The following is a 23,945-nucleotide window of genomic DNA, read 5'->3' on the forward strand; positions in this document are numbered from 1 at the left end:
AGAAACGTTAAGAGAAAAAGGGGAGAGAGGCAGGGTAGAACAGAACAGAAGCTTTGTACCTGGTTTGGTTTTTACTATCACAGGATCTGATGGCAAGGAGGGTGGACCAACCCCTGCCTTATTCAGGGCCCGTACTCGAAAAATGTAGCACTTTCCTGTCTCCAGATCAGACAACTATTGAGAAAAAAATATAATAAAAAAGGAGCAAGTAACAGTCAGAGGTAACATGCCAGAGGTGCAGCAGCTCCAATGTTTGCTTTCCTCTACCCTCCCCATTCATTTTTCCTTTTGTAACAGCCAGAGGTTACATGCCAGAGGTGGACATCACAGTCACAAATGCACTCAACACACACACACACACACACTCATTCAGAAATATCCCCTCTTCTTACCCCAGTTCTGCTCTGTAGTTGACAAACAGCATTTTTCTCCACCAGCCCAGCGGTGTGATAGAGTGGAAAAACAGGGACAGGGAAGCTCGCTTCTCCCTCTGGCCCAGCACCATGGCAGGAAGGTCTTAGAGCTCCTTCTTGTCCCCCGAGTCTCTAAGACCTTCTTGTCATGGTGCTGTGCCACAAGATGAGAACTTTTTCCAGGGTAAGAATAAGGCTTCCCTCCCCCACTTTTGGTTCACCACCCTTCTTTTAAAGTATACTAGCAAATAGGGATGGAAGGCTCTGTTAAGTTCGGTTCTCTCAGTTTCTCATTTTTTAATTCTTAAATTCTGTTCTCCACAGCACTGCAGCAATTTGCATTTTTTTTAAAAAAAATCCTCATGAAAATTCTTCAGCATTTTAGTGCTTAATTTCTCCTAACAAATACATTTTTTTATGTAGTTTTGATTAACGCACACATCTTTTGCAATCAGTTTATCCTAACAGAATGAAAATTCTTAAGCATTTTAGTGTGAATTTCTCCTAATAAATACATTTTTGTATGCAGTTCTGATTAACGCACACATTTTTTGCAATCAATTCATCCAAACAGAATGCATCTTTATATGTTGTTTTTACCAATGCATTCTGAGCACATTTCCTCCTAACATATGCATTACCATATGTCTGGTTGGTGAACTGCATTGCAAGGTTCGGATAACTGCAAATTTCAAAGGATGGCTGGGTTTCAATTCTCATATTTTTTTTTGAAAGTGCGGATTTCATAAATTCAGCTTTAAATGTAAACTGAATTGAATTTCTCCCCCAAACCTACTAGCAAATAAAAGGGGGAGGGGGAGGGGACAGAGGTGGTCTATGGCTCCAGAAGTAGTATCAGTAAACTGACTAGGCTACAACTCAGCAGGGTTCCTATGTTCTCTTCCACGTACTCATAAACTGGAACTGGCATTAACTTTTATGGATTCCCCAAGAATTGTAGGGTAGTGGTGTTGTTTTTTTAAATAGTGCCATGGATTGCTCCTAGCCTCCAACGGTAACTAAAATGCCCGCTGAGAGATACTACAACAATGAAGCCAGTTTGCAGTTGTACTGCAGACACTCTTTTAGCAGAGACACATCAAATGCGTGACTCAATCGTAAACCAGCTGTAACCCACCAGAGGAGGGCTATGGCTCAGTGGTAGAGCGCAGACTTTGCATGCAGAAGGTCCCAGGTTCAATCCTCGGCAACTCCAGATAGGGCTGGGAGAGAACCCATCCCTGTCTGAAATCATGGACAGCTGCTGCCAGTCAGTGCAGACAATACTGAGCTAGTTAGACCAATGGTCTGACTCCGTATAAGGTGGCTTCCTGTGTTCCAGCCATGCATTGTGGCCTGCCAGATGTTTGACACACACACAAACACTTTTAGTGGGCCTTGGCGTCACAGGAGCGGCAACATCTGTAATGTGGATGTAAAAAGGAACAGGAAATGCAACACAGAGACCTTCATGTGGGTGCTGGACTCTGGCTTCTTGTTCAGTTGTTCCCATGTGTCGGATCCCTCCTCACAGGCATCCACGTAATAGCCAGTGACAGGACCTGCTCCAGTATAGACTGGTGGCTCCCAGTGGAGCATCAGGGATGTGTCTCTCACTTCAGTACACCTGACATCATAGGGAGGTCCTGTTTCAAGGGCAGATGGAATTTCAAAGCATGTACAAATACAAAGGTACAAAAAGAGAGACCCGGCACCTGCATGCCCCTTACTTTAATGCCAGACATTTGTCCCCCTCGCCTGCCAGGGCTGCTGTATCCATTTTGAGCAGTTTAGGATATAAGGAGGTTGTGTAGCTAGACCAATGGCCCATCTGCTTGGGACTGGTCTGCTGTGATTGTGGTTGCTCAACAAATCAACACCTCACCATCAGCCCAAACTGCATTCCAGGATTCCTGGCTGGTTGCCCAGAATGCCTCCTAGGATTCCTGGCTGGTTGTCCAGACCTTCCTGGTCAGGCCTTCTTCCCCTGCTGTTTCAAATGGGAAGGCAAGATGTTTTTACCTACTGTTGCAGCAAAAGTGCTGCCCTTCCTTTGCACCCAGGTTTCAAAGGACTAAAGGTGCTCACCAATCAATGTCTCATCATGGCCAATGCTGCCTCCCAGGATCACTTTCTATTGCCCAGTCCTTCCTAGCTTCCTGTGACAAAAAGATTCAAACACCCTCCCATCCCATGAGGTAGCACAGGATGCAAGACACCCTCTGGGGACAGGTGCTGTCACCATCTGCTTTGGCCTGAACACACAGACAATTCAGTTGTTTGGTTTACACTTCTGGAGAAGGACAGGCTTTTTAAAATACTGTGAAACTGGGCTAGCATGAGCACCAAAAAGTTTAGAAGTAGGATTCAATCATAGATTGCAAATTTAGGTTGCACAGTTAAAGTATATTTGGCGCTTTTGCGCAACGAAACCATCACCCACTCCTAAATTGAATGTTTTGTGGGAAATTGATGGGGGAAAGCACTGGAAAGTGTACCATAACAATTGCTTGATGTGGTGTCTATATTTAAGCTCTGTGCAAACAATGCAGAATGAATGTTCAATAAACAAAGGACATTATATAACCTTGGCACAAACTTTGTGAAGACAACTCAGTAGACTGATCACAGGAAAGAGCCCTGAGCTCAGGCTCAGCTACAGAGTTCTAATCTATTACATTTATTTAAGCCTCAAGGCACAGAGATTCAGAAATGGGAAAATGCTTTCCCCCCTTTTAAAATGCTTTTTAAAAAGGGCAATAAAAGCACAGAGTTAACTAGCTAACTTTTACTTATCAGGAAATTTACCACAGAACTTGTATTTCAAAGCAGATTACAGGCAAGCTAATGGAATGATGTAGAATGATTTTCCTTACAAAACGTCTAGGCACGTTGCTTCAGTCAGAGGATTGCTAGGAAGGAAGGGGTGAGGTTGGCCCTTTGCCACACAAGACTAAGATGCTGGGAAGGGAAGGGAATATATTTTCCATGTGGTGCTGCAGAAAAAGTGCTGCCCTTTGCAAATGAGCACAAGAGCTTGCTGAATCAGGCCAGTGGCCCACCCAGTCCAACATCCTGTTCTCACAGAGACACACCGGATGCCTATGGGAAGCCTGCAAGCAGGACGTAAGCACAAGAGCACCCTCCCCTCCCACGGTTTTCAGCGACTGGTATTCTGCTTGGGTGCCTTGCTTAACAGTCTAGGGGCCCATCCATATGACTATATAATCTGCTTTGTGTCTTCATTAATTCACCATCATCCATATCACATTGCAAGCTAGTACAGATTTTCGTGTTAACAAATCCGCATTAGAAATACCACCCAGAACCCAATATGCTTTCCTAAACTGATAAGCGCATTAGTGTCCATGGGCTCGGATGCAATGCCGCAGACTTTCCTACAACAGACGGTCCATGGGCATTCCTCCATCATATGCCAAGCCCCTTATCTCCTTCCCACCCAACAGCACATCCACAAACTTGGGCGTGCGTGGAAATTAAAAAAAAAGATATACGTTTCTGCACTCTTCCAAAGTGTGAAAAGCAAACAACTGTTATGGACCAATCACTGAAAAGGGATGGACTCAGGGGACTGGCCAATGCTAAAGCAATTTAGACAAAAACAAAAGCCCACAGGTATGGATACTTGACCATCAGGTTTTCACAATAACCCAGCCACAAACAGGACATGTATGGATCTCGAGGCTACCAACGGAATATGGAAAATGCAGATTTTGCGGTTAGGTATGGATGGGCCCTGGGTTTTACCTTGTTGCTGGCCTCATGGCCTAGCTATGACTTTTACCTGGTTCTGGCATGGTCCACTCCTCACACTTGAAAATGTCACTGGGTTCCGATACCTTCCCAACGCCAGCCATGTTCATTGCATAACCACGGAACTCGTAGAAGTGCCCTTCATCCAGGTTAGCGACCTACATAATCAAGAGAGATGCAGAGCGTTTCCCAAAAGCTTGCCTAAAAATTATAATACCCCATGTGAAGGATGGCAACACCTTACTCCTGTGTCAACCTAGTAAGGTTAGCAAGAGTGACCTATATGATCAAGTTACTACACCAATGGTATTTAACACAGCAGAAGCTGGATGGAATTTGCTCCCAAATCTCACCCATATGTTGGAGAAAATGTGGTGCTATTCGCACTCTGTATCATATGTGGTGGGATTGTGTTGCTATTACTCTGTATTGGAATGCTGTATTTGAAGAAATAAGCTTAACAGAACAACAAGCTGTTGAACGCACGCCACAGTTAGCTCTGCTAACAATCTTTATTGCAGGGCAAACGGATTTAAAACACAAAGAATCAATAACTTTCCTCTTGGTGGTGGCAAGACAAGTGATAACACAAAATTGGAAAAACTTGGATAGTGTCAATTTATCTAGCTGGAGACAGAGAGTGTGAAGTGTTGCCTTAATGGAAAAAATTGACAAACAGATTAGGGCCCTTAATGGCCAAAGTAGCAATGATGATCTTTTGGAAATCTGGTATCTATTCATTTCTTTTATAGCTGATCAGTCAGGACTGGCATCCTCTGTCACTGCACATACAACTCTGGGTTAAACTTTGGCTGAAAATAAGCCTTGTATCTTGTTTTGGAAAAAGGGGGGGGAGGCAGGGAGGGAATGAGAATACAAAAGGTATGTTGGTTGTTTTTTTGGAGGAAGGGGGATAACTAACTGTCTTCACCTGTTTCAGCATGTCTTCTGAAAACCAATAAAAAGTTTTTTTAAAAAAAAAAGCAAGGATGACTTTGTCCTGCGTCTCTCTGCTTGCAACCACCTCCTCATCTGTCACCTAGAGTAAGGGCCGTGGCCTCTTCAATGTCTTATGGTAGTTTGTTTCGGAGTAGGGGGACTAACAGCTGAATTCCAAGTCTCTTGCCTGGCCACATCAGCCCACCTCCTCCCTTGCTCTCCAGGTACTTTAAACAGCCCAGAAGATCTAAGCAATACAGGAGGGACAAACAGCCGTTGTGCGTTTGCCCAGAAATCTACACAGGCCAGAAATCCAATTAAGCAGTTTATTTCAGTGACGCATTTAAAGAAAAGGAAAAGTGGGAAAAACAATTAGGCTCAATCAAAACAAACCAAAAATACTAAACCAGAATATTGGCCTATCTAAACATATACTAGGCAAACAAACATAGCAAAACTCAGGGCCACCTCTGCCTTTGGAAGCTGCTGGAGTTGAGGAGTACAGGGGCCATATCAATGTTTATGGTCTTTTGTGCCCAGGTGGGTATGAGTGACAGATCACAAGGCACAGCCAATTGCAAGAAGGAGACATACTTCAGGGGTGTGAGCTTAACACCCTTGGGAAGTTGGGAGCTGGGGCTGTCAAAGGGTTAACTACTATCGAAGACAGGTTGTGTATTCAGAATCCACGGAAGGGAGACACGATCTCTCCTATTGGACTTGATGGAGCACTAAAGAACTTTGGTATCTTAAAGGGACATTTGTGACACCCCATTCTAGGAGGGATGCATTCCTTTTCAAGCTGTGCTTTCCTAAAAGCAGAAACTCGCCCCCAAGAAGTAAAACCAGCACAATTAGGTATTGCAAATGATAAGAAATACATTTTCCCAGTGTTATTTTGGAATTGGTTTGTGATTTTTTTTAGCTTTTTAAATTTTATTTTTACTGTGTTTTCTTTCTGAGTGAAATTGACTGTACCCAAAGTTACTTGCCAGCAGCTCTAATTAATTTCACTACTCTGCTGACTTGTGGAGGACTTAGGATAAATAGCTACAGTTGTTGTTGTTGTTATGTGCCTTTAAGTCGATTACGACTTATGGCGACCCTATGAATCAGTGACCTCCAAGAGCATCTGTTATAAACCACCCTGTTCAGATCTTGTAAGTTCAGGTCTGTGGCTTCCTTTTTGGAATCAATCCATCTCTTGTTTGGCCTTCCTCTTTTTCTACTCCCTTCTGCTTTTCCCAGCATTATTGTCTTTTCTAGTGAATCAGGTCTTCTCATGATGTGTCCAAAGAATGATAACCTCAGTTTCATCATTTTAGCTTCTAGTGACAGTTCTGGTTTAATTTGTTCTAACACCTAATTATTTGTCTTTTTCGCAGTCCATGGTATCTGCAAAGCTCTCCTCCAACACCACATTTCAAATGAGTTGATTTTTCTCTTATCCGCTTTTTTCACTGTCCAACTTTCACATCCATACATAGAGATTGGGAATACCATGGTCTGAATGATCCTGACTTTAGTGTTCAACTATACATTTTTGCATTTGGGGACCTTTTCTAGTTCTCTCATAGCTGCCCGCCCCAGTCCTAGAATTAGTACAAATCAGGTCTCCCCATGAGGGTCGATCCTCCTCCACTACTTTGCTCAGCTATTATGCTGCCAACACTGCAACACAGAAATATAGTGATAAGGAGGCACTATTTTTGTTTTACAGCGAACAATGATAAAAATTCACAGCTGCAAATAGGGGAGGAGGGAAATGGCTGCTTTCCCTCTCCCTTGCTTACCACCTTCCTCAGAGGCAAACTATACTATGAACACCCCTACCGTGTAAACTCGTTGAGTGATTGGCTTAATGTTGATCTCATGCCAGTCAATCTGTGACACATCGTGTTGATCCAGGAAATAGCCCAGGATTTTTGTGCCTCCTTTGCGTTTGGGAGGCTTCCAAGCTATGGTCATGTTGTCCTTCCCACAGCTCAGCAAGGCAAAGCCCCGCGGGGCAGATGGACAAGCTACATGGGAAAGAAATTAAAACATAAAGGCAGTTTGGAGTCTGATTGACACGCAGCTCCTCTCTCTAGCTGTGGTTGTTGCTGGAGATAAGGAGTACACACAGCCAAATTGGTGCAGTGGTTAGAGCATCAGGCTAAGACCTGGGAGACCAGGGTTCAAATCCCCACTCAGTCATAAAGATCATTGAGTGTTCTTGGGGCAGTCATAGTCTCTCAGCCTAGCTTACCTCCCAGGGTTGGTGTGAGTATAAAAGGAAGAGGGGGAGAACTATGTGTGCAACCTTGGGCTCCATGGAGGAAAGGTGGGATGGAAAGGTAATAAGCAAATAAACAAACTAGGGATGGAGGAAGAAATGATTTTGTTTGTAATTTAATGAGAAATGACCTAATTTGCCCTTCTCAAACCAATACACTAACCAAAGCACAACCATCCTTTGAAATTTGGACTTCTCTGAATTTTGCAAAGTTCTCTAACCAAACAATATGAACAAAACTGCATATATTACGACGAAATGTGCATAAAATGCATATTTTAGTGAACCTAACATGCAAAAATGCATTATATTATGGGAAATGGCTTGCAAAATGTTTATATTAGTCAAAACTGCATACAAAACTGTGTTTATTAGGAGAAATTTGCACAAAAATGCTGATGAATTTTCATGAGGATTTTGTTTTTAAAGGCAAATTGTTGCAGAGATGTGGAGAACTGGAAACTGACAGATTTGTCCATGCCTATAATACAATACTTACAGATAGCCTGTCTAACAGTGATGGGATCTGATTCAGGGGAGCTGTCACCCACTCCGGCTTCATTGACACATTTCACACAGAAGACATACTCTTTGCCAGTTTTGAGCCCCGGAATGGTGAACCTAACAACCAAATGAAATCCGCCCTGCATGGTTACTTCTTAGCACCTTCTGATCACCCTACAGACCCAGTTGTAAAAGTGCTTGCAGCGTTCAGCCATGTGCTGTCATTTGTCTCCATTAATTCAGCTAGGCCTCTCCAGACTGGTTTGTGTGTGTTCTGCAACATGTCATTGGCACAATAATAGTGTCTTAGCAGTGGATTTATACCGGACTACATCTACACATTATTCTGCTTTAGTTATTCTGTGCAGGGGTGTAGACGTGCTGGGTCTCGGGGTATGTGTCTTAGATCCTTTACCCTTTTGGGAGCAGGGTCCCTATGTCTCCAGCATCCTACAACCCAATCAGCATGAAAGGGGAGTGTCTTCTAACATGCTTCCTTGTCCTTTCCTGCAGATTGGAGCCAATCAAAGTGAAGGGAGGTGAGTCAAACACTGAGAAGACTCTTCTCAGTAGCTAACACTCTCCTTTTTCATGCTTATTAGTTCCTAGGCATTATCAAGGATCTCATTCTCAACCCCACAGCAAAACAACAACAACAGGGAAGGGGCACAGCTGTGATTAACATGAAGGGACCCTGCACTTCTGAATTTGCCACTACTCTACTGGTTCTGTGATGCTTCCTCAACGTTACTGCATTATTGCCATCTTGAGGTCCCTTTTTGCCCTACAGCAAAACAAAAGTGGGACAAAAAACCCACCCTGGTATGAAAAAATACAGGATTTCAACAGGAAGCGACGGGACATGCACTGATTGGAAACAAAGCAGTATGTCCACCCTGAAACCTTTGCAGGTGGAAATAGTATTGAAAGTATGATTGCTTATAACCACCCTGATGCCATCATAAACACAAATAATCATTAATGTGCAATAAAAAAGGATGTCTGGAGGGGCCCCTAGTAAATCACAGTGTCCTGGGCAGCTCCCATTGAGCTCAGCGAGACTCACTTCTGAGTATACATGCACAGGATTGCACTGTACGTTAGTCACACTTAGATCCCATTGAGAAAAATGGGACTTCTGAGATATTTAACATTAACTTTTCACAAGTGATTTCAACGGGACCTAGGTTTCGCTGACTTGTCTCAATCCAACATAAGTAGTATGGCATTTCCCTCTCCCCTGTTTCAACATCACAGAGTTGGATGGCAGGATGCAGCCCACTCCCTCAAATCAGGCTCACTTCCCCATAGATCAAAAGAGGAAGAGGATATGGCTTAGTGCACTCACTCATTGCATGTGACAGGCTTATTGTTGACCGTTTGCCACTCATCTGTCCCAACCTCCTGGCAATAGATGTAATAGCCAAGTGGCTCCTGGCCCTTCTTGGGCTTGCTCCACTGCACGACAACAGATGCCTTGGTATCTCTGAAGGCCAGAACCTGGGATGGAGGTGGGAGGGGAGCTGCATGAAAAAAGAACCATGGGGAAATGGAATAAGCAAAGAACAGCAGAAATTTGGAACCTATGATAGGTCCTTCAAGTTCTGCCACACGTAGGGATTGGCGAGAAATTTGATTTGTTTCTCATTTTAATGCAAACCTACTAGGGATGGAAAGAATCAATTTTGGTCCTCTCAGTTTCTATTTTTTCCAATCTTAAATTCAGTTCTCCACATTTATGCAGCATTTTGCAATTCTTTTAAAAAATAATCCTCATGAAAATTCTACATCATTTTAGTGCAAATTTCTCCTAAACACATTGCAGTTTTCACGAATGTGCACATTTTTGCAAGCTATTTCTCCTCATCTAATGCATTTTTGCATGTAATTTTCATCTATATTCACTTTTATTCAAATTTCCTCTTAATATATGCATTTTCATAAACATTGTTTGGTTGAAGAACTGCATTGCAAAATTTGGGTTAGTGCAAATTTCGAAGGATGGCTGGGTTTCAGTTCTCATATTGTTTCGGAAAGTGCAAATTTGACAAATTTGGCTTTAAATGTGAACCTAATCGGTTTCCTCCCCCATCCCTAAAACCTACCCAATTTTTACTCCCCGAAACAATCTGTGAACTGAAATGCACCTGTCCTTCGGAAGTCACACTCCTCTGAATTTTGCAGTGCAGTTCTCCAACCAAAGAATATATGCAAAGATGCATATATTAGGGGGAAGTGTGCATAAAGAGACACATACTAGTGAAAACAATATACAAAAATGCATTATATGGGGAAATTGCTTGCAAAAATGTGTATATTGGCCAACATTGCATGAAAAAGGTGTGTATTATAAGAAATGAGTGTTAAAATGCTGATGAATATTCATGAGGATCTTTTTTAAAAAATCACGAACTGATGTGAAAATGTGGAGAACTGAACATAAGACTAAAACAATGAGAAACAGAGAAGCCAGAAGGGACAGATTTGTCCATCTTAACACCTGAGAGGGTCTGTAGGGGAGGAGGTGGTCTTTCAGGTAGTTGGGACCTAACCCATTAGGCTACAACAGTACAGGAAGATACACTGAGATGTAACAAGTCCGTTAAGGGGAAGCCCCCGATTTTTCTGGCACTCTTTTCTGTGCTGGAGACCTTGGGTTGCGTTATAGCAAGATGTTATTCCAGCCTTATTTAGCAGAGATTGACTTTGTCTGCAAATGGTTCATCTGCAAGGGGCTTTGGTGTGCTTTTATAACATAGAGCAAGGGTCCAGGGCCTGCTAATTTGCAGAACAAACCCACTTTACTTTTATGTCATTAAAAATAAAAATACCTATTTTTTCACCGGATGAGATGGGCTCGCTGGGCAGGGAAGGCTCACTCACTCCATACTTGTTCACAGATCGTACTCGGAAACAATATGACTTCCCTTTGGCCAGATTGAAGACAGCAAATGTTGTGGAATTCACTGGGATGTCCAGATTAGCCATCTGCCAACTTTTACTGCCTGCTATTGACTGAGAAGAGAACAAGGGTGATCTATCAGTGGCTAAGTGCTATAAAACTGGAAGTGGTAGTCGGCATCTCCCAGCAGAAACTGAACGCCAGAATAAGGGATATAGCAAGCCTTTAGACTTCCAGACTAGCAGTCCTATCTAGAAAATCCATGGCAGGCTCCTAGAAAGAGTTCTTAGCTCAGTGGTAGAGCATCTGCCTGGCATGCAGAAGGTCACAGGTTTTGTCCCCGGCATCTCCAGACAGGCCTGGGAGGGAATCCTACCTGAAATCCAGGAGGGTACCTTCAATTTGGATGGAGGACATCAAAAGCTGCACAGAACTGAGCGAACGGCCAGTTTGCCCTTCCTGTTCTGACCCTGTTGCAATAGCACAACCAGACCAGGGCCTATGCCAGAGTGCAGTTCTGATCTCTTGCCCTTGCGGTGCTGATGTACGAACATAGGAAGCCGCTTTATATTGAGCCTGTCCCATCCAGCTCAGTATTGTCCACACCGACTGGCAATGTCTCTCTTGGGTTTCAGACAGAGGATATTCCCAGACCTGGAAATTATGGGGATTGAATCTGGGACCCTCTGCATGCCAAGCAGCAACAGAGCCACTGAGCTACAGCCCGTGCCCTGACTCGGAACACTTGTGCACTGGTTAAGAACATAGGAAGAGCCCTATGGCTGGATCAGACCAAAGGCCCACCTAGCCCAGTATCCTTTTCTCACAGTGGCCAACCAGATGTTTGCGGGAAGCCTCCAAACAGGACCTGAGTGCAAGAGCACTTGCGATTCACAGCAACTGGTATTCAGAAGCAGTGGAGTTGGACACACATTCTCTGTGGTTCAAAGCCAATGCACAACTGCTTTAAGAAAGGGTGCCCTGGATTAATATTAGAGGTGCTGGCCAGGTTTTGCCATGCCTGGCTTGGAAATGAACTTGGAAGGGACATGAAAGCCCATTGCAAACAAGATAAAAGGAAGGACCCCCCCAACTAACACACACACACTTTTTTCTCTCTCTTCTCTGTCACCCTGACCCCCAGGGTATTAATGTGCCAGGGATTGTGGGAGGCGTAGCCCTCACAAAGGCTGCTACATTTTTGCCCAGCGCATCAGAGTGGCAGAGATGAGGGAGGCATCCCCCCTTCCAGGCATCTTTGCTGCTAATACTACAAATTAAAGGGAAGAGAGGAAGAACAATGGAGATGGGTGAAGACCCCCGGATCGCCTTGGAAAAATATCCCAATGTCCCCCCCCCCCCAATTTTAGGAACAATTGGGATAATTTCCAAGACAAGCCTGGAAGTGTGTGCCCACCCCTTGTTAATTTAAATTAATTAAAAGAAAATCAAGACTGCTTAATTTTTAAAAAAAATTCGTAGCAGGTGTTCAAAACTTGCAAAAAACCGACGAAACAGTATATATAAAAAAGAGTAAAACAGCAGTATAAAAATAGATACAGTCAAGAACATGTAAGAGGAATCCAAAAATAATGGGGTCCGATCTTAAGGGGAGAGTACGGATGTTCAGAATTCCACTGAAAACAGAAAAGGAAGCAGAAATGGCTGCAGTTCACGTATTTGTATGTTGTCAGGAACAGAAATCCATCAAGCGGATACAATCAGTATTGATTCACCTGTTCTTTTCAGTCTGCAAACGCTGTGTAATGAATGGCTTTTTAAAAACGTTGAGTTGATGTTTCCTTTACATTAACATGAATGTAAGATATGGATGTAAGTTACATAAATAGTTACATAAGTTATGCAAGATAGCAGACAGCGAGACAAACGATGTAGTATTTAGTGGAAACCAAACAGCAGTGGAATGGAAACAGTGCTTCTTGTGACGAATACAAGTTGGAAAATAAATTTCTGCCTTCTTACATCCCTAGATCAGGCAAAAAGTTATGTCTTCACAAGATGCTTGAACCAACTAATGGATGACACTTCACGTATGGTCTCTGTGGCATTTCCTTACCATCTCTATGTAGTAACTCAGTGGCTCTTTGCCTCTAGGGTCTGGCTCATCCCAAGAGAGGACCACATAATCTTCCCTGATCTCAGTGGCGTGGACATTGGTGGGTGGCAAAGGGATTTTGACTTTGGCTGTGAAAGAAAAAACAACAACAAGCCAACGTTTTAGCACCGCAAGCCTAAAAATTGGAATAGGGTTGACTAGGAAGACCAGTTTAGCTAAAAGCAATTGTCACATAGAGCAGCCCCCCAAATATCTGATGAGAACCACATTTAAGACATTGGCCCAGATCACACATGTTGGATGACTGCCAGATCAAGTGCTGGCATGTGTGTGCATGTGGGATGAGCCACCACTGGTCAGCAGCCATAGATGTCCATATTGCTCCGCAATGCCATGCTTTTCAAAGGAGACAGCAGTAGTGGTATGTGTTGTAGGCTGGAGCAGCCTTTCTGCCACTGGCGCCCCTGCTGGACAGGGCTGAGGTGAGGTGGTGGTGAGGTCATTCTGGGGCATCCATTGCAGCTCCAGCCTTTCCATCCTCCAGCTCCATCCCGATAAGCAGCCGCAACACTAGTGTTGGGAGGGCATCTCCGTGACTCTACCCCACCACATACATCACTCCTGGAAGACAGCTCACATACATTGCTTATTTATTACATTTATATCCCGCCTTTCTTTCATCACAGAAACCAAGGTGGCATCCATGTGGTTCTCAGGTGGTCTCCCATCCAGGCACTGACCAGATCCAGACTTGCTTAGCTTCAGCAAGGTGGTGGCCTCATGTGCCTTCGGATCATACCCTGGGACCACATAGCTGGGACTAGGGATGTTGGAGAATTCAGGTGAAAGCTAAAACAGGAATGGAAATTGCCAATGTTTGCTAATTCGTCCCATGTCCAGAATGGAAAACAATCCAGCGAATATAATCAATATTCACTGTTGTTGTTGCTTTCAGTCCACAAATGATACCTAATTTATTACTCCCCCCCATTTGCATTGCATTTCCTTTGCTTTAAAATGAATGAGGCGGAATAACATAATGACAATGTAACTTACATAATTTACATAGTTAATTATATAAATTATATGTTACCTAATTTCACAGACAAATAATGTTCTTGGCAGAAGATGAACTGCAGCAGAAACAGTGCTGCATGCGACGAATAGAGGGCTGAATGGAAAATGATGTCTTCTTACATCCCTAGCTGGGACTCTTCAAGTATTATCAATTTTATCATCATCATCAAATTTATTACCCACCCTTCACCAGTAGGTCCCAGAGCAGGTCACAACAACATAAAATACATTATTAAAAACAGTTTAAAACAAATCACATTCACACCTAGAGAAGTTCTTATGGGACAGAGAAATCAAGGGATGTGCATGTGTATTCTTGTTTAACAGAAATGCCAATCCAGAACTTCCATTTGGAGCAGAAGGGAGTTATTTAGGCATCTCTATTTTACTAAACTCCTAAGTGATAATCTATTAGTAACGAAGCTCTCAGGCACAGCATTTATCACTGGCTGGACAAAGGATGGAGGCTGTATTTACACTTACGTTCAAGTTCATCTTTGGAAACTGTAATTGTCCTCATCCCATCATTATAAGGGATATCTAGACAGGGAGCAGAGAGAGACAGATGAAGAAAAATAGATGTGAACAAGTGGAGAATCATGAAAAAAATGGTTGAGGTAGGGATATGTATGTGTGTGTGTATGAGGTTCTTCCTGGTTTGTCTAGCAGGGCTATGGTGGCAACTGTCCTTCCCCCCGATGGCTTCTAGGGCCAAACAATGTGTATGCAAGCGTGTTCTTCTGCAGAGGCCCCAAAGCCATTGTGGAGACTAGCCTTGGACTCAAGAAATGAGTTTATCCCCTGAACTCAAAGCCACCATCTGATGATGGTATAAAGGCTGGAAGGTTCATTACCCTTTGGCCTCCAAAACCATTGTGGAGGTTTGTGTTAGGCTGAAGGGAGGGCAAGGTATGGGGAACTGGGTTCAGAGGACACATGCCTGATGAGAGCATCCTCCAAGATTGGTTCTGCTCCCCTTGCATCCTCTAAGCTGTAAGGGGCTAACACTGAAGGATTCTGCCCAGCATGGCACCCTCTAGATATTGCTGGACTCCATCTCCCATCAGCTGCAACCAGCATGGCAAATGGTCATGGATAATGGGAGGTGAAGCCCAACAACATGTGGGAGGGCACCATGTTGGCTATCCTTGGTCCCCCCATACCCGATTATCACCATCCTGAAGGTCGCTTATATGCAAATTGTTTAACTTTCTTCTTATTGTTTCTATTATTTTAATTAATTAAATGTAGGCCAAAATGTTCAGCCTAGGATTCTTTGTTAGTTTTGGAGTGGGGCAAAAACTTCCTTGAACAACTATAATAATCTTTGGGGGTTCTTCAAGATCTGTTTTTGCTGGGGGATGGGAGTTTACAATTATGACAAGGCAGCTTACGATTTGGGCTTCTCCACTTTCATAAACAAGAAAAAAAACTTTTGCACTGATCTGCATTCAAAGACCAGTGACATTGTCATTTGCTGCAGAATGGTCCAATGGGAATGATGCTATGTCATGACGCAATGTCATTTCCAGGTAGAGATGTAAGAATCTGTCCGTTTTGGTTCTCTCAGTTTCTTGTTTTTCTAGTCTTACATTTGGTCCTTTACATTTCTTCAGCAATTTGTGGATTTTTAAAAAAAATCCTCATGAAAGCTGTTCAGCACTTTAGTGTGAATTTATCTGAATAAATACATTTTTGTGTGCGGTTTTGATTAATGTACACATTTTTGCAAGCAATTTATCTTAATATAGTGCATTTTTGTATGTTACTATGAAATATATTAATTTTTTCACACTTTCCCCTAATATACAAATTTTTGTAAAAACTGTTTGGCTGCATTGCAAAATTTGGATAAGTGCGAATTTCAAAGGATGGCTGTGTTTCAGTTCTCATATTGTTTTGGTATGCACATTTGATCGATTCGGCTTTTAATTCAAATTGAATCAAATTTGTTCCCCATCCCTATTCCCCGGACATTCTTGGGAAAAAGATGACTGCTCCCACCAGCCAGTTTTGATAAGACATGTGATATTTCTCAGACTGCACAGGTCTATGGCTCTTGTGCTCTGCTGAGATAGGGAAGTTATTCTGAGTTTTGAATTTTTAAATTGTTTTATTTGGATTTATTAGTGGATTTCATCATCCTGGAGGCTATCTTGGAGGCTCTCTTTAAGAAAATTTGAATTGTCTTGGAGCAATTACAAAAAAGGATGTACTTATCAATCTTTTGCTCTCATTTGGATCTATCATTGTCACTGGGTTGCTGGCCTTTGATGGGTTACTGATGCCTGCACGGTTGACAGCCTTTACTCGGAACTGATATGTCTTTCCTTCAGTGAGGCCCAAAATGGGAGATCGGCAGGTTTTCATGAGCTTGTCATTGCATGACACCCATTCATCTGTGCCCACTTTGCACCTGGAGCGAGGAGGGAAAGAAAAGAACCACCTTACAATTTTGGTGCAACATGAGTTGGAAAAGACAGAGACACAGCGGGGTTCCCAAACCGTGGTCCATGGACCACCAGTGGCCCACAAGCCTCATGCAGGTGGTCTGTGATGTGCCCACATCAAACATTCATATTGATTTTTAATTGCATTTTAATAGCTCCTTTTGTTTCTTACATTTTATTGTGTTACACCTTAAACTCTATGGTATGCAAATTGTAAATAAATAGAAATAAATAAATAAAATAGAATATGAGAAAAATAAATAAAAATACAATTAAAAATCATACAGCATTTAGCACAGCATATTATTATTACATTTGTATACCTCCCCATAGCCAAAGCTCTCTGGGTGGTTTACAACATTAAAAACATTAAAAACAAATATACAAATTTAAGAACACATTATTATTATTATTATTTTATTATTATACAAATATACAAATTTAAAAAGACATTATTTATTATGGTTGTTTTGTTGTTGTTGTTAGTTTATTATAAAAACAACCTAAACAATATCACAGAAAATAGGGTGGGTCCTAAAAATATACATCTCAGGTGTCAAAGGCCAGGGTAAAGAGGTCTTTAGCATTCACCAAAAGTTGTACAATGACGTTGCCAGAAGCACCTTGGTGGGGAGGGAGTTCCACAGGTTAGGGGCTGCCACAGAGAATGCCCTCTCCCAGGCAGCCACCACCCTGAACTTCTGAGGGTGGTGGAACTACCAAAAGGGCTCCTCTGCTGATCTCAACGCTTGAGAGGGTCTGTAGGGAAGGAGGCAGCCTCTCAGATATTACAATTGCTGCAATAAGCATAAAACATCATTAAGTGGTCCTCCAACTCCACCAGTAATTTTTAAGTGGTCAGTGAAGAAGAAGAAAAAAGGTTGGGAACCACTGTGATAAAGGATCTGTGGCTTTTGAGTACAGACCTTTCAATATAATAGCCAATAATAGGACTTCCGCCGTTATCACTGGGTGTAATCCAGGAAAGGATGAGGCTGTTACTATTGACATCGTGGCAGTGCACACAGAGGGGTGACCCAGGAGCTCCGGCTGTTTCAGCTGTGGCATCTACAAATCATAAAAAGGCATGCTTAGATAGTTTTCTTTAGGACATCGAGACCCACAAGATGGATTGCCTCCCAGTTTTATCTTTTGGCCCCTGAAAGCACTATCAAGTTTTAGAGAAGATGTGGTATAAAGTTTGCTACTGCAGTGGTGGGGAACTGGATCTGGCAAGCAGATTGGATCCTTATCTCCCCCCCCCATGGGCCAACTTTGACAGGTAGGTGGGGCTGCTCACCTAGCAGTCACTTGGAGTCACAAAGACAACAGTTTTGCACAGTGCTCTCCAAACTCTGAAGATCAGTTGATTGTCAGGACTTGCATAGCAGTGTGCACAGAAGCCCCAATGATCAGCTGATTGTTGTTGCTTGCAAAGTGCTATGCAAGGAGCTTTGCTGGATCAGCAGTGCCTGCAAATCCCCTTTCAGCTCAGCTGTGTCTTCATCTGTCCCACAGCTGAAGTCAAATGGGACCTAAAGTACAGGGCAGGTGGCTTGGTGTAAACATCCTCATGGGTCAAATAGGGGAGGGTTTAGTGGGCCTAACATGGCCTGTGGGCTGGATTCTTCATTGCTGGCCTATAGTTTTGCTTTCACTCTCTCTCTGATATGTCTTACGACTCCATCTCAAGATTGTAAGGCAGGAAGTGGGGCCTGGCCTCTTTTGTCGTACAGATCATAGGCATTTTAGGCCCTTTGTAAATAACAATGGTTAACAATATGGCTATGACCAAATTGCAGCAAATTGGTGCACCTACCCCTGACAAACACATAAGCTCTTTGCTCATTGTACCCATCTTGTGTTGGGATGCGGACACTGTAAAACCCTTCATCTTCTTTGTACGCGCAAGATACCATCAGAGAAGCCTCCCACTCCTCACATTGTATTTGCCGGTGATCGGAATCTTTCAGCAACTCACCTGGACACAAGAAAAAGATGGTCATTCAAGACCTGTGGCTTCCTACCAGAGCTAAAATGTAGCCAAATTTCAGAATGTGAATTTTTAAATTCCAAAAGTTAATTTTCAAAATTCAGCTCTAAGGGACAGGTATTGGTTGTATAAAAAATAAAGTCCCATCGATGAATGTATTTTAAGGCAATAATAGCATTAAGATGAGCTTGATTTTATATATCATGGGGGGGGGTTCACCTGAAAATAAATAATTCCAGCCATAATTGGGAATGTTTATAGGAAATTAAATACAGAGAATATAAATCTGAATTCTTGCATGAATGATCTTAAGATTTTTTCCTCCAAATTCACTGAATCTCTTATTCCAGTTTGGTGCCATATTACCGTGGGGGGAAAAGCCAGGTACCTTCCCTCCTTGCACCCAAGAGAAATATTCCTGTGATTGATACCAGGGAGCAGCTCTGTGGGATCAGGAGCCACCACATGCTGGTTCCATGCTTTGTGAACTGCAGAACCTCAAATGGATGTGTAAATTTCCTAGTGCATTTCAATAACAATCTTCTTTAGGCCAAGGACCTGTGATATATCCTATTGTGGTACATCAGTTAATTCAGATTCCACAGGCACAGTTGATATGTCAGCTCAGTCAAACAATATATTTGTGAGTGAGTTGTCTTAGCTCAGGGCTGGGGGAACGTTTCCGTCCAGGTACAGATGGACTACACCTCCCATCATCGGTAACCATTGGCTGTGGTGGCCGATGCTGATGAAATCCAACATCTGGAAAGCCAGATGTTCCCCAGCCCTGCCTTAGCTGGTGTGCCAGGCTAACAGTCCATGCATATCTACTTAGGAGCAAGTCCCAACAAGTTCAATGGGATTTATTCCTGAGTATCTGTGCTTACTTGGGAGTAAGCATCGTTTATTTATTTATTTATTTATTAAATTTATATACCGCCCGACTAGCAATAGCTCTCTGGGCGGTGAACATAAAATAGCATAAAAATACAATGAATAACAAAATAATACTAAAATACAATCAACAATCCAATAACAATAAACATTTTTAAAAGTAAATCAGTATAACTTAAAATGCTTCAGAGAATAGGAAGGTTTTGACCTGGCGCCGGAAGGAGAGCAGAGTCGGCGCCAGGCGTACTTCCTCGGGGAGCCTGTTCTATAGTTTGGGGGCCACCACTGAGAAGGCCCTAGATCTTGTCATCACCCTCCGGGCCTCCCTGTGAGTTGGAACCTGGAGGAGGGCCTTCGTAGCAGAACGTAGTGCACGGGCCGGTTCATATCGGAAGAGGCGTTCCGCAAGGTATCGTGGTCCCGCACCGTATAAGGCTTTATAGGTTAATACCAACACTTTGAATCTAGCCCGGAAACATATTGGCAACCAGTGCAAGCTGGCCAGAACAGGTGTTATATGCTCGGACCGCTTGGTCCTTGTCAGCAATCTGGCCGCCGCATTTTGCACTAGTTGTAGCTTCCGAACTGTCTTCAAAGGTAGCCCTACGTAAAGCGCATTACAGTAATCCAAACGGGAGGTTACCAGAGCATGTACCACTGATGTAAGGTCCTCTTTACTCAAATAGGGACGTAGCTGGGCTACCAACCGAAGTTGGTAGAATGCATTCCTAACCACCAAGGCTACTTGAGCCTCAAGTGAGAGGGAAGAGTCTAAAAAGACTCCCAGACTACGAACCCGCTCCTTTAGGGGGAGTGTAACCCCGTCCAGGACAGGGTATATATCCACCATCCGATCAGAGAACCCGTCCACCAACAGCATCTCAGTTTTGTCTGGATTGAGCTTCAGTTTGTTAACTCTCATCCAGTCCATTGTCGCGGCCAGGCAACGGTTCAGCAAATCGACAGCCTCACCTGAAGAAGATGAAAAGGAGAAGTAGAGCTGCGTGTCATCAGCATACTGATGACAACGCACTCCAAAACTCCTGATGACCTCTCCCAACGGCTTCATGTAGATATTAAAAAGCAGGGGGGACAAAACTGACCCCTGCGGGACCCCATATTGGAGAGCCCGTGGTGTCGAGCAATGTTCCCCAAGCACTACCTTCTGGAGACGACCCGCCAAGTAGGAGTGGAACCACTGCCAAGCAGTACCTCCAACTCCCAACTCCGCGAGCCTCTCCAGAAGGATACCATGGTCGATGGTATCAAAAGCCGCTGAGAGATCAAGGAGAATCAACAGAGTTACACTCCCTCTGTCTCTTTCCCGACATAGGTCATCGTACAGGGCGACCAAGGCTGTCTCGGTGCCAAAACCGGGCCTAAAACCCGATTGAAATGGATCTAGATAATCAGTTTCATCCAATAGCGCCTGGAGCTGGCCAGCAACCACCCGTTCCAAGACCTTGCCCAGGAATGGAACATTGAAGTGAATGGGACTTATTTCTGCGCTGCATTGCACATCAAATGAATTATTACTTTTGAGTACAGTTTGTAGCTCTCCCTCTCCTGTTATTGTTGATCAAGATGGGTGAAAATGTCAATTTTGGTTTCTTCTAGTTTCTCAATTTTCTAATCTTAAGTTCAGTTCTCCACATTTCCACATCAATTTTCAATTAAAAAAAAGTCCTCATGAAATTTTATCAGCATTTTAGTGCAACGTTCTCCAAATATATGCATCTTTGTATGCAAATTTTCCTATTATATACCTTTTAGAAAAGCCATTTTCCGTCATAGAATGCATGTTTGTATGCAATTTTCACTAATATATGCCTTCAGTATATGCATTTTTGTACACATGACCTGGCTGGAGAACTGCATTGCAAAATTCAGAGAAGTGCAAATTTCAAAGGATGGCTGTGTTTCGATTTGCGTATTGTTTTGGAAAATGTGAATTAGGTACGTTTGCCTTTCAACGTGAACTGAATTCAACTGCTCCTCCATTCTTAGTTGGTGGTTTGTTTTCTGGCACTGCCCTTCCTGTCCTTCTGAAGTGCAAGGAACGGGTATGGGAAGTGGTGCCCCATACATCTGGACTCAAAGAATCAAGATCCTAAAGCAATGGCTTCCAAACTTCCTCTTTCCAAAGAACCTCTTTACGTTCCGGAAAATTCTAAAAGGTGCACTCTTAATTCATACAGCTGGGCCTGTAGGGCTGGGGCCTCATCATTGATTAATAAATTAATACATATTCATATCCTTCAGATGGCATTTTCTCGGATGGCTGTGGTCACTGCACCAATGGCCTTCAATATTTCTACCATTTAGGAACCCTTCCTGTCTGGTGAGCCACAGCTTCCTGTGGCTGTTATGGGGATTGTTTTGTTCTGGTTTTACGGCAATGGTAAACCACCTCTGAATACCGCTTACCATGAAAACCCTATTCATAGGATCGCCATAAGATGGAATCGACTTGAAGGCAGTCTATTTCCATTTTCAATGTATTTATATTTTATGTTTTAGTGCAGCCTTTCCCAACCAGTGTGCCTCCATATGTTGTTGGACCACAACTCCCATCAGCCTCAGCCAGCATTGCCAATGGCTGAGGCTGATGGGAGTTGTGATCCAACATCTGGAGGCACACGGGTTGGGAAAGGCTGTTTTAGTTTGTTGTAAGTCAGTTGGAGACCTCTGGGTAGCAAGCAACTAACAATATTAATTCATCATTATCTGCCCTGGAACCCCAGCATTCCGCAGAAGATTTTGGAGCATATTTTATGGTATCTACCAGTTTGGCTTCAGCATTGCCTTACATGAACTTAGTGGATGATATCTAGACCAGACTTTGTCAATCTGGCATCCTCCAGATGTTTTGGGCTACAACTCACATCAGCCCTAGCCAGCACAGCTGCTTGTAGTATTTGTAGTTATAGATTACAGAGTTCAACTGGTAGTGATGGGGAAATGTCTTTATGAGATATGGCAGTCTCATCAAGGATGCCCTGGGTTTCTGAAAACACAGTTTGAAAACCAGAGCTTGGAAAAGTTACTTTTTTTCAACTACAACTCCCATCAGCCCAATCCAGTGGCCATGCTGGCTGGGGCTGATGGGAGTTGTAGTTTAAAGAAGTAACTTTTCCAAGCTCTGTTGAAAACCACTGCTGTAGAGCTGAAATGGTTTTTGGGAAGAAGGGCTCTCAAGTAGATTGTGCTAATACAAATTTGCTTCCAAAAATTTGAACATACTTTCTAATTTCATTTATATTCCCCAGGTGCCCCACTCCAGCTGATTCATCACCCCAGGTGTAAAGTGATGGCTATATTTGGGCTCCAATCCGGACTGCAAAAGGGCTTGGGCCAATACTTTCTGTTCAAAGCCTATGGGGACATAGCAGGGACATAACACTTAATGCATGTTCAATGGCAACGTTGTGTTTTGTTTTGGTACAAATACAAACCGTCTCTGAACCAGCTGATGTCTCGCTGGTATTCTTGCAAGTCTGAAGTGAAAGTGCAGCGGAGTGTGAAGGGCTCCTTCTCTCTGGAAAAGACAGGCTTCAAAATGCTGGCAAAGTCAGCCTCGAGATCCTTGAGTGACTCTAAAGACAGAAAAGGAGACAATAAGAACAAAAAGGATTGCCTTGCCAGAGCGGAGGAAAGGCCCATCTTTCTGTTGCTATTAATGGCCATCCAGATGCTCTTGGGAAGCTCACAAGCAGAAGGTGGTGGATTGTTTCCTTGTTCTTTGTTCTCAGCTTCTGGGAAGGGTTTAGTGAAGAATTGTCATGCTTCCTTCACTAAGAACTGGGAAGGGAAGGGAAGATATTTTTCCATGTGGTGCTGCAGAAAAAGGGCTGCCCCTTGCAAATGAACATAAGAAGAGGATAAGGCCAGTGGCCCATCTAGTCCCAGAGCTTGGAAAACTCTTTTTTGAACTACAACTTCCAACAGCCCAATCCAGTGGCCATGCTGGCTGGGGCTGATGGGAGTTGCAGTTTTAAAAAGTAACTTTTCCAAGCTCTCTTTGGTCCAGCATCCTGTTGTCACAGTGGCCAACTAGATGCCCATGGGAAGCCCACAAATAGGACCTGGGCACAAGAGCACTAAATGGAATGAAAAAAATAGCACCCGCTACAAAGACTTTGGCTGCATTACATACCATAGATTTAAAGAATATTTAAAGCACATGACTTTCCCCAAAGAATCCTGGGAACTGTAGTTTGTTAAGGGAGGTGGGAATTGTAGCACTGTGTGTGTTGCATAAACTACAGTCCACAAAGTTCTTTGGGGGAAGCCATGTGCTTTAAATGTATGGTGTGTATGTGTAGCCTGCGTGCTGAGCTTTGAATGGCCACTCAGATGAATTGGGCCTTCCCTGCCCACAGCACTCCATCCACTGGTGTGGACGCAACGTAGCAAAATGATTTTACACAGAAGGTATTTACACTCTCAATAGTGTTGAAAATCAATTGCAATTCTTTTTTTCAGTTTATAGGGGAAGAGCAAACCCCAGGTAGTGCCAGGGAGCCACCCAGCGGAGGCTAGTCCATGAAGGCACTGCTCTAGCAACCACAGTGAGTCTCCGGCTAACTGCTTTCTTACTTACACCAATCAGTGGGTGAGCCTGTTTGTCATGGGCTCTGGCTCTGC

General features: G+C 43.3%; 1 protein-coding gene across 2 annotated transcripts in view; it reads right to left on the reverse strand.

Moving 5' to 3' along the window:
- MYOM3 (myomesin 3) overlaps window positions 1–23,945 on the reverse strand; it is a 69,693-nt gene that overhangs the window by 24,797 nt on the left and 20,951 nt on the right. For both annotated transcript variants that reach the window (XM_061596070.1, XM_061596072.1), the window contains 13 exons: window positions 22,754–22,894; window positions 18,231–18,392; window positions 17,338–17,479; window positions 16,178–16,377; window positions 14,445–14,501; window positions 12,885–13,012; window positions 10,737–10,920; window positions 9,254–9,428; window positions 7,901–8,022; window positions 6,960–7,147; window positions 4,219–4,345; window positions 1,881–2,059; window positions 60–174 (listed from right to left, as the gene is read on the reverse strand). In XM_061596070.1, coding sequence (XP_061452054.1) covers window positions 60–174; window positions 1,881–2,059; window positions 4,219–4,345; window positions 6,960–7,147; window positions 7,901–8,022; window positions 9,254–9,428; window positions 10,737–10,920; window positions 12,885–13,012; window positions 14,445–14,501; window positions 16,178–16,377; window positions 17,338–17,479; window positions 18,231–18,392; window positions 22,754–22,894 — 1,920 coding nt within the window. The remainder of the gene's footprint in view (window positions 1–59; window positions 175–1,880; window positions 2,060–4,218; window positions 4,346–6,959; window positions 7,148–7,900; window positions 8,023–9,253; window positions 9,429–10,736; window positions 10,921–12,884; window positions 13,013–14,444; window positions 14,502–16,177; window positions 16,378–17,337; window positions 17,480–18,230; window positions 18,393–22,753; window positions 22,895–23,945) is intronic.

The sequence above is a fragment of the Rhineura floridana genome, chromosome 15 (genome assembly GCF_030035675.1).
Source record: "Rhineura floridana isolate rRhiFlo1 chromosome 15, rRhiFlo1.hap2, whole genome shotgun sequence".
In the NCBI taxonomy this organism is placed as follows: domain Eukaryota; kingdom Metazoa; phylum Chordata; class Lepidosauria; order Squamata; family Rhineuridae; genus Rhineura; species Rhineura floridana.